Source organism: Hevea brasiliensis, chromosome 4 (genome assembly GCF_030052815.1).
Source record: "Hevea brasiliensis isolate MT/VB/25A 57/8 chromosome 4, ASM3005281v1, whole genome shotgun sequence".
NCBI lineage: Eukaryota > Viridiplantae > Streptophyta > Magnoliopsida > Malpighiales > Euphorbiaceae > Hevea > Hevea brasiliensis.
In genome coordinates, this window is record NC_079496.1 from 97,088,362 (window position 1) to 97,100,150 (window position 11,789).

General features: G+C 32.4%; 1 protein-coding gene across 1 annotated transcript; it reads right to left on the minus strand.

Annotated features, from left to right (window-relative positions):
- Positions 1–4,912: 4,912 nt before the first annotated feature.
- Positions 4,913–9,735, minus strand: LOC110672742 (strigolactone esterase D14). Its single transcript, XM_021835606.2, has 2 exons — positions 8,973–9,735; positions 4,913–5,674 (listed from the first exon to the last, which is right to left on the minus strand). Exons 1-2 carry the CDS (start codon positions 9,359–9,361, stop codon positions 5,239–5,241), a joined length of 825 nt encoding a protein of 274 aa, XP_021691298.2. The 5' UTR covers positions 9,362–9,735; the 3' UTR covers positions 4,913–5,238.
- Positions 9,736–11,789: the final 2,054 nt, after the last annotated feature.

Consider the following 11,789-nt stretch of genomic DNA (forward strand, 5'->3'; position numbering starts at 1 on the left):
TGATCGGCTCGATGATCGCCGTGACACCGGATAAGTTCGTACGAATCAGGATGAATATTGTACTCCTGGCTAAACGATTGCAGATCGGATTCTTGCAAGATCGATGGCAGCTCGTCCATAGGAATATTCTCCCTCCCTGAAGAAGGTGCATGCCTTGATGGTGCGATCCGCCCCCGAGCTGGAACGGAGACCCTAGGAGGTTCTGGTCGTGCGCTTGGCCCGACCACCTCTTCTTCATCAGACGACCACGAAAACTGAATGGAAGGAGGGCTCGTCGCTCTCTGACCTTCGGCGCCGCTCATTTTCAAAGGAAATAAAGAATTTAAACTAAAAAGAAGATCAAAGCCCTTACCGGAGTCTGATCGGCGTCGGAAGAACTTGAGAAAATGAGAGAACTTTGAAGTTGTGAGCAAGAGACTGAAAATGGAATAAGAGAGCAATTGGCTAACCCCTACCCCTATTTATACTCGTCCGAGCATTTAATGCTCACGATGTCCCAGGCAATGCATCGGTTAACGGGATTCGCCAGCTGTTCTGACACGTCTCTCGAACACTCCAAATTCCATAAAGAGAACGGCTAATTAGAGATCGGCATATTAAGATAAATGTTTCGAATTGCGGATCAGTTAAGGGTTGTTCAGTTAGGAACTAGATCGGATAAACACATCAGAGATCGGAAAATAATCAATGCAATAATAATAAGATGATAATTGACTTTTATTTCCAAAAGATCGGATTACATCATTTGGGCGATCTCTAGGGATCGGAATAATAGAGATCGGAAGATGGGAGATCAGCATGAGAGATCGGAATAGGAGCATGGGAGGGATCGGAAGGCAAAAAGAATAAGACAAATCCCAAATAACCGTCGTCAGAATCAGAGCCGAGGTAGTTAAAGCGTGGCAGACGAGATCTCCGCCGCACGCCTAAGAATCGCCCGCAATGCTGACAGGTGCCAGGGTATGTCATGACAGTCCTGTACATCCCAATCTCCACCGTTGATCTCACTTGTAAGGACGAACCCGGAACCCTTGGATCAAGAGAGAAGACGACAAGACCAGCGTCTTTCGCTCTTAGCCCTCAGATCGCTCCGGACAAGAGGATTTGAGACCGTCAGATTGAAAGAAGAAAAGGACGAATATTCTGAAGAATAATCTCAGCCGTTCATTTTGGTTCTCTTTAATTCTCAAGCATCCGATCATGTCCTTCAAAATCCAGACCCTCCATCTCCCTCAAAATAAATCCTGACCCTTCATGGGGAGCACCCGATTCCTATAAATACCTGCCTGAAAACTGTTCAAAGGGACGAAAAAAAAAAAAGAAAGAAGGTTGTTAATATAGTGGAAGAACTCTGAAACTTAATTCAGTTTGTTACTCTGCTATTTTTTTTGGAGTTTTCGTAGAAAAAACTTTTGAAACTAGTTTTCTGAAGTGTTTTCTTGCAAAAGGGATTCTTGAATACTGAAATTTTTCATTTTCAGTTCGTTCATTATCCTGTGGCACTCCCACTTTCTGTCTTTGTTATCCTCTATTTCCATTCATATTGTCTAAGCTCAACTCCACTCAAGCTTGGTTATTTTGACCTGTTTACATTTTAACAAAGAATACTTCATTTCGAGGCAAACCATAGTCCTCCGGCTGCCAACCTGCAATCTTGCTACTTTTGCGATTCTGTAGTTAGTTCAATAGACTCGACTCCCTACAGGTCAGTGTTAATATCGCCATTTTATTAAATCTAGTTCTCGTTTCACGTATTTCCTTTTGTCCTCTTTCTTATGCCTGTTGTTTTCTTTAAGTTCATGTCATGCTAAAAAAAATACAAAGGAAAGATATGCTCTAGTTTACTCCCGTGCTGGCTAACCCACACTTTTGTTAATCTTTATTATTTCTGAACGCAAGTCATCTAGTCCCGAGTTACGTAGAAGTAGCTAGGCAAAATGTAGGTAACTGTGTTTAAAGTGTCTCTTTAAAAAAAAAGAGGGTCTAAATAACACGTCAGGGAAATAGCAAAATTGAATCACTAGGCTGACATGGAAGGCGATCCGGCATAATGCCATAAGGCGGAATAAAAAATCAAAACTCAGATAAGTAAAAGGGTACAGATAGGATACTGGTAAAGTGACCTTAGGGGAGGTCAGCAAAATTCAGTCCGGCGTCCCTTATTTAGTCTCAAAGTACCAACGAGTTAAAAGAAGTCTTATTTCGACCTTTGGCACCTTTAAATACTAGAACTCTTAAACTTAGACTCCTATGATATATGGCTGTGTCCAAATTTCGAAGAGGTCGGAAGAGAGTCTTTATCCGTTCCTCAAACAAAATTTTTAACAAAATAATTTAAAAGAGATCGGAGGAGAGTTCTTATCCGGTTCTCAAACTAAAAATTTAATAAACATTCAGAAAGGAGATCGGAGGAGAGTTCTTATCCGGTCTCAATTCAAAATTTTAATGAATACTTAATAGAGATCGGAGGAGAGTTCTTATCCGGTCTCAACTCAAAATTTTAATAAATATTAAATAGAGATCGGAGGAGAGTTCTTATCCGGTCTCAACTCAGAATTTTAATAAATATTAAAGAGTTCGGAGAAGAGTTCTTATCCGATTCTTAAATTAAATTTTAATAAAATACTTCTTTCAAATAAAATTAACATACAACAGTAACTCACTAAGGTTGTCTCATTTACTTGTGTATCTGGGTGATCCAAATTTAGTGAAAAATCAAATATTCCTTTAGTCAAAAGGATTAACATGTCCATTCAAGCCCTCCTAACTAATGCAAAGTTAAATCTACTTACCCTTATTAAGAGACGAGGTGGGGTGCCTAACACCTTCCCCACCCGTTTACGGACCCCGAACCTAGAATCTCTGCCTAGAAGTGGTTTCATCTCAATTTATCTTGATAAACGGTTTTCTTTAATTTCCCTCAAAATTAAAGTGGCGACTCCTCACTCTTTCCCACTTCAGTGAGGGTTCGTTCAGGCGACCGCAAAACACCTTGCGACAGTACACTTGATGATAGCATATTTTACTCTAGTGCTAACAGTATAGAGTGAGTTGGTTATACAAACAGTGATTGGATTGAAGATATTAAGAAACGGAAAAGCACTTTAGTTTATGTGTTTCGTCTTGGTTCAGAAGCATTTTCTTGGTCTTCAAAGAAATAACAAGTAGTGGCCCTTTCAATAGCAGAATCAGAGTATATAGCAAATGCAAGTTGTGCTACTCAAGCAATTTGGTTGCAAAAAATGCTTAGTGAATTACATCATTAACAAACTGGTCCAACAACAATCTTCTATGATAATAAGTGAACAATTGCACTAATAAAGAATCTAGTATTTCATGGACACAATAAGCACATCAATATTAAACACTATTACATTTGAGACTTGGTGAAAGACAGAGATTGTGGTTGAATATTGTGCATTTGAAAATCAAGTTGCAGACATTTTTACTAAGCCGTTCAATGTTGATTTGTTCTTAAAATTAGAGAAGATGCTTGGAATGAAAACTTGATTTAAGGGAGGCAACGTTGGAATTAAATCAAGTTTCTCATTGCCTTTCAGATTCTTCCTTGTGAAGAATTACAGCTAAACAAGTAGGAGATAAACTTGGTCTACATTTACAGCTACAAGTGGGAATTAAATAATAAGGCAAGCTTGAGCAAGCAAATTGCTAACTAATTGAGTCGGCTAGCTTTGGTTTTTCCTTCTCTTTCACTACCACTATTATACTATAAATTGGAGCCAAGTATTAGAAATTATAATATAGAATTGTAACAGAGAAGTGTAACAGAAATTTTAGAGAGAAAATTGGGAGGAAAAATTATATGTTAGCTCCAGCGAGTTAACAAATGAGAAAACTGTTGGGAGCTGAGTGGGTGAGAAGAGTTTAAAATATTTTCAATTAATAAAATTATTTGAGTATTTATATGTGGATTAATTATATCCATTTCATATAGGCAATTTTCTAGTCTTGGAAATGCATTGACCAATCTGTGTTCTCCACCTCTAACCCGAAACCCATACTACACAAATGCTGCCACTTAACAGTGTTGAATGCCTTCTCAAAGTCCAATTTTAGAAGAAAACAGCCCAACTGCAATTTTTTTTATAAGAATCAACCACCTCTTTAGCAATGAAGACGCAATCAAGGATTTGTCTTTCGTAAAAGCTGCTTGCGAATTATCAATGACCTTGTGCAGAATCATCTTCAGCCTGTTTGCTAAGAGTTTTGCAATAATTTTATAAATCACATTAATTAAACTGATAGGTCTGTAATCAGTTACAAGGGCCACTTAACATATAAGAGCAACCATGGAGGATTTGATACTGGAAGGAAAATTCTTATATCGTAAAATTTAGTGACCAAGCGAAGTAATTAGGCTTCCTCAGTAACATGCCAGGCCTTTTTATAAAAATAAAAATTGAAGCCTTCAGACCTGGTGATTTGAAAGAGTCACAGCTGCCCAATGCCGATTTCAGTTCTTCCCTTGTAAAAGGCAACTCGAGCCAAGCAGAGGAAGATGCATCTATCTTATTAAGAGTCAAAGATGAGAAAGAGATTCCCACCCACAAACCAGCGTTTCTGCCTCTTTCATTATTTTACTAACACCAAAAATAAACAAGAACTAGAGAACTGTTAATGGTTTCATATCAGAGGCAGGTCCGACAGCATGGATATTCTGTTTCTCCAGTTCAATGGCCAGACCTTGAGAGCCTGATACCCATATATTTTATTTATATTTTTTTATAATAATTTATATTGGTGGCAGAAGCCATTTAGTAATTTGTTCATCCTCGTCACAAAATTTACAAATTTATGCAGCCCTTCTATATAATTTCTTTTAATATTCTCAATCTTCTTTAATTCAATTAGTGAATTATTATTAATTCAAGTCATTTAACTCTAAATAAAATTCAAACTTAAAGCCTCACAAATTTCATTACCAATATAATTTTTATGCAAAATACAAACTAGACACAGAAAAATTAATTAAACCGAGACTATATACTAATTGTAGAAGGACAACATTCTTCAATCCAACCATATATATCTATCCTACGTCTAAAGTTCTATTCCTATCTAGCATATTATGAACACACGATACAAAGTCCCAATGGACATTTATTTTCATACCTTATTTTCTTATGGACCAGAAGACAAAAATCACCACGTACAAAAGAGAAGATATATATATATATATATATATATATATATATATATATATATATATATATATATTCAATTGGAGAGGGCTAGGACTCCTTTAAGCACATCAAGTAGCTGCTGGTGTGCAGTTAGGAGAGGGAAATGCCCATTAGTCTCTATAATCTCCACCGTAGACTTCCCTTTGATCTTCTCCTGCAAGTAGTAGGCAACTGAGTTTGGCACAACAATGTCACTCGTGGTTTGGACGATAGTACAAGGGATGGAAACCTTGTCAAGAATTTCCCTTTCATCGCTGTAAAACACAGTTTTGGCAACCGACAGGGCAACTTCAGGCCTCATGTTTGCCAAGGATTTTCTGAACGTTTCTACTGAGGGAGGATCTCTCGCATCCACAACAAGAGAAGCAAAGCCTGCAGCCCAGTTCTGGAAATCAAATTCTATGTTTGAGACGATATCGTCAATCTCTGACTTCTTAAACCCTCCTTCATATTCATCTGCATTTATGTACCTATATGTACAGTAACATAAGAAAAATTAAGACTTTTTTTGAGGCATGCATGCTCCATATATAAATATACAATCTAAAGTATCCATAAACTTTTCAAATCAATAATTTAATTATGACCCGAATCAACTTGATCGATTGCAAGCTAGAGTAGATAGCAGCAAGTGGGCTAGTAACTCCATGTTTAAGCGTACACGCCAATATCGCAGACTGATACCCTTTTAAAAAATTATTCACGAAAGATTACTCTTAGCAGGAAGTAATCCACACCTGTGATCTCTGAAAATATTTGATATACACAGTTTTATTCTTTTTACTAAAATTCAAAACATTCAAGTCACAAATGTTACATCAGAGTCATCCTTTAAAAAAGAAAAAAAAAATGACAGATATATAACTATTGAAATTTTTTTTTATTCATATCTAATTTATCATAGAATTAAAATATAAAATATATATTATAATTTATATATTAAATACATAAATTCTATATATAAACTAAATCTATATAAAAATTTCTCAATATGTATATTCGGCCGGCCAGCCTTCAAGGGAATATATATATATATATATATATATATATATATATATATATATATATATATATATATATATATATATATATATATATATATATATATACACACACTTAGATCCAAGCATCATAAAGAAATGTCTAAATAGATAGGAATCAGGAAAAAAAATAAATGGAAAGAAAAGCATATTATATTGGTAATCATGATTTTGATTTAGAAATCTCAGAAACTTGAATTCCAGTACAAGTGCAAATCTATTAATTTTTAATTATGGACACAAAACACCAGTTGCAAAATTCATGGTCTAAAGAAACCAAGCACAAAGACAAGAAGACAAAGGAAAGGGGAAGACAGCACATCATGACCAACACTTGCTAGTTTCCACAGGGTTAGTTGTCTTTTTGGAGCAGATGGTACATCGAATCATCACAGCTCCTTTATCTCATAAACTCAGACAAGATTGATAATTACTCGACATGATGTTAATAAATCTATACCCTGGGTACTTTGAAGTTTGTGTGACCAACTGGGTGAATCGAATTAAAATTGATCATTTTAATTTAAAATTTAAAAAATTAAAATTGAAATCAAAAAGGCTTTTGATTTTGATTAATTTTAATTAAATTTTAATTTACTTAAATTTAATTAGAGAAATTTACAAAATTGATCTTAAATTTTTTTCTATATTATATTTTATTTTTTATATTTTAAAAAATTAATTATTTAATTTATAAGTTATATACTATATTACAGTTTAATTCTTAAATTTTAAAAAATAAATTATTTAATTTTTTTAATATTAATATATAAAATAATTTAATTCTAATAATTTTAATATTTACAATAATTTCATCAATCGATAAAATAATTAAATTATTTTATATATTAAAATTATAAAGACTAAAGTATGATATAATATAAAATTTAAAGATTAAATAATTAATTTTTAAAGATTTAAGGACTAAAGTGTAATATAGTGTAAAAATAAAATTAAATAATTAATTTTTTAAAATTCATAAATTAAAGTATAATATAAAATAAAATTCAGGTATTAAATTATCTATTTAATGATTATTTTTTAAATATTTTTTAAAAATTAATTGTAATTGAAATCAACTTAATTTATTCTAATTCAATTGAAATTCAATTTTACTTAATTTTATTTATTATAATTTAAAATATAATCGATCCAATTTTAACTTAATTCTTTTTTATGTTTTTCATTCCTCTATTTCCTTTCTTTGACGGAACCTTCCCCAACCACCCACCTCAGCCTGCGATACTGCAACGTAAACCCCGCAAAAGAAGAGCATCCCTGACTGGAGTGAGTATTCGGTTTGAATTAAATCGAATTGAATCGAATTAAATTAAATTATAAAAATTAAATTTTAAATTTTAAAAATCAAATCAAATTAAAATGGATAAAAAATTAAATCGAATTGAACCGCTCTATTTTGATTCGGTTCAGTTTAAATCGATCGGTTTGATTTTTGATCGATTTTTTAATTTAAACTTAATTTTCAAGTTATTTAGCCTAATTTTGACTTTGGTTTGAATCTAATAACCATTAATCAATAAAATTAAACAATTAATATATATATATAATTAAATATAATTCATAAATTTTTCATAAAAATAAATCAATTCAAAAATTGATTCGGTTCGATTTGGTTCGATTTGAATATATAAATTACTATTCAGTTCGATTCTGTTTAACCTATTTTTTCTCTTCAAAAAACAACCAAACCAAAATAACCGAAATTTTTATAATGTAAAATCGAACCGAACCGATTAATTTTTAAAATTAAACTTATTAAATCAAATTGACTCGATTCGATTCGATTTTTCAGTTTGAACCAAATTCTGTTCAGCCCTATCCCTGGCCATTACTTCCCTTTTCCCAAATTTAGGTGGTTTGGTCGAATAATTTATTTATCTGCAATATATGGTTAATCATTTTGATTTTTAATATTTTACTTTTACTTTTACTTTTGTTCTATTATCAGCAATATAAGATTTTTTTTTCAGTAGTAATTAACAAAATTATATATTTTTTAATTTAATAAAATAATTATAAAATTAATTATTTTTATTTAATAACATTAAAATTATTCTAAAATTTTAAGATTTTAAGTTTGTATCCTAATACACATAAATCAATTAAAAAATAGTAAAAATAAATTTTTTATTTAATAGTGTAAAAAAATTAAAAATTTAAATTGTGATAAATGTGAAGATAAATATATAGATTAGCTTTTATTCAAAAAGTTCATTTTGGAAGGTGGTGGTGAGCCAATAACAAAATGGGAAAAAAAAATTAATAATAGTTACAAGAGAATGATTGAGGTTTAGTTTACTTCAATCACATGGACAATGAAGGAAGGCACTAACGAGAAAAGGAAAAAAAAAAATCTATTCTAAAAAAAAATTATGTTAGTAACGAGAAAAAAAATAATAATAAATAAAAAATTAGGGGAGTGAGAGCCATAAGGCTTGCGCGAATGGCTCCACTCCTGCTACAAATGAAGAATTGACATCAAAAGGATTTATAAGTTTATTTAAGATTAATATGTTTTTTTTTAAATGGATTAAGGCTTAATTATCATTAGTATTGTTATATCATTAGTAATAAAGAAAGTTCAAAAAGAATTACAGAGCACAAGAGTGGGATAAGCAACCCAACCTCATCATGAAAGAGCAAAGGTAACGAAGTTGACAGGGGGAAAGAAGTATGAAATTTTGCTAGGAATAGGAAAGTTAATTACCTAGGAGAAGCTCCAACAAGTACTAGCCGCTTAAAAAGCTCACTTCTTTTAATGGAAGCAATGCAACCAATCATACCAGACATGGAGTGGCCAACAAAAACTGCTGATTTCAGGTTCATCTCGTCTATAAGACAAATCAAGTCATCTGCAAAGGCATCATAAGAAGAGTACTTCTCAGGATCGAAAAGGTCTTGATGTTCTTCTTTAACAGCACCTGAGAAGATCCAGTCAAAAACAAGAACTCTGAAATGCTTAGTCAAGTCTGGGAGGATTTTGTCCCAGACAGACTGTTCTCCTCCGAACCCATGTGCAAGAACTAAGTTCTGGCTACCGGAACCGACTATTCTCGCGTTCATGGCTGTTGAATGACCCTTTTCGAGCATCAACATACTCGTATGGTGAAGAAGAAGAAAACAACAACAAACAGCGCAGGAAAGCAAGGGCTGGAGAGAGAGAGAGAGAGAGAGAGAGAGAGAGAGATAGAGAGAGAGAGAGAGGGCAAATTATTGAATAATTTCCAAGAGAGAGAAAGAGAGGGATTTGGTACTGGTTGATGTAGTTTGGCCACTGTTATATAGGAAGAAAGAGGCTCTTATTGAATAATTAGTAAAATAATTAAGCAATAGTGTTTATAATAATTAAAGGCCGATGCAAACATATCTAATTAAAGAAGATATATTGATTAGAAACCCTTTAACTCGCTCAAGAATAAAGATAGCTTTTGAAATGCATTTATATAGGGTTTCCCCTCAAAGCTTGCGGGTTTGTATAGTATTATCGACACGGGCCAGCAATGAGTATACTCTCTCCTTTAATTTGATAGATTTTGAAACTTCAACTCCTCTCAATTGAGTTCTCTTAATTATTAACCTCAAGCCACTAATTCTAAAAATTGGTGGAACTCAAATTCTTTTTTTTTTTTTAATTTAACACATGATTTTATTTAATCAATTTTAAAAAAATAATTTTATATTTTATATCATACTAAAATTATTTACAAAATTGTTAGATTACGATATCAAATTTCAGTAAGAGCTAATTATATAAAAATATAATTATTGTGTTTAACACATTTAATTTAATACATAATCGCTTTAAAATAAATGTTTAAATATTTTAAATTAAATACATAAATTACTTCCTAAATTATTTGAAAAAGTCTAATTTATCCTTAATTTTTTTATCTTAACTTATTAAACTCATATTTTATATTTTTTTTCATCTATTATACCATTTAATTTTTTATTTTTATAATAAATAAAAATAATTTATTGAACTTAATAATAGAATTATTAATAAAATCATCAATTTTATTTATTGTAGAAAGTATATTAAATGATATATTTAATTTTTTATCTAAAATTTCAAAATTATGTCGATTAATTACAAAAATAAAAATTAAAGAGTGCAATAAATCAAAATTAAAAATTAAAGGTATAATAAATCAAAATAATTTTTTTTTTAGAGAAAACTGAGAAATGACTTTCAAAGCAAATCAAAGGATAACAATGCTCCAATAGAACTCAGAAGCTCAGCCCACAAAGGATGATTGGTATAAGAGCAAGCATCCCTAGCTAGAGCATGGGCCACCTGATTGGCAGACCTACGAACCCAGTTAAGAGTGAAACCAACTCTTTGGTGTAACAAACTATGGCAGCCTTGAAGAATATCATGCCACTCATCAATTCCTTGTGAGTTAGAAGTGATGCCCAACCAACACTCTTTAGCATCTATCTCCAGTAAGACATTTGTATAACCCTACTCTAGAAGCCATCATAGAGCTGCACAGATAGCTAAAGCTTTTGCTTGACAAGCTTGAAGAATACTCGGATTGAAACTGGAAAAAGTGGAAATGAAAGTGTCAGACACATCTCGGAGAACAATACCAAAGGAGAAGCACCAAAGTGATGAGGATGTAGCAGCATCAATGTTACATTTCAGAAAGCCATTTAAAGGGCATGACTAGGTTGTAACTTCAAAAGATAAAATATCGTCGATGACAATAGTATCAAGTGGCTGGTCTAACTTATTGCAGTTCCAGTCTAAGAGGAAAGAAAAGCTTCTGGAAATAATAGCTGGAACTGAAGATAACTTATTCCTCTATATGACATTATTTCAATGGTTCTAGATGTCCCATGTAACAGCCAGGCTCCAACCGCCAGAGGAATTATCCACTTTGGAATCACTCAATTTGCATATGTGTTATAGCCATTTTACCAAAACTGGTCAAGTGACCAATTTCCAGTTTCAGGGCATTCCAAAATTTAGGCTGATTCTGGACCCATTTTGTCAAGCTATTTTGGATAGATTGCAGTCATAATTTAACTTTGTGTCCTTCATATGAATTGTTATCCTATGTCTTAGGATTACACAGGTTCAAGAATCACTCAATTCGAGGTTTTGTACAGTGAGTTATAGCTAAATTATCAACCCTTATTCGCGGATGCAATTTTCTGCAGTTTTCAAGTTTTCAGGTCAGCATTGCACTCAACATTCAAGTGTCTTACACCAAGAATTTGTGCAAGATCTCCAAAACAAAGTTATAAGTCTATATCTTACATTTCCAGAACATCTTGAATCACCTCAATTGTATTTATACAATAAGAATTATGCCCTATTTACTACACGGGGGTCACAGGGAAATTTGCTGGAATTACAAGAAATTCCAGATTCAACAAATCTAATTTGCTCTAGTAATTTAAACAAATTACCCTAGGAATTTGGTCCAGTCAAAACAGAAAAGTTGTAGGTATGGGTTTCAACTTTAATTTGGCTATAGTTTTACAATAATTGGAGTTGTGTAACTCAAGTTATAAG

What these genes read in the sequence shown, in the direction of transcription:
- LOC110672742 (XM_021835606.2), bottom strand. Translation starts at nt 9,361, where the DNA reads ATGTTGATGCTCGAAAAGGGTCATTCAACAGCCATGAACGCGAGAATA. An exon ending in CTTGTTGGAGCTTCTCCTAG is followed by an intron (nt 5,675 to 8,972) that starts GTAATTAACTTT and finishes CTGTACATATAG; the next exon opens with GTACATAAATGCAGATGAAT.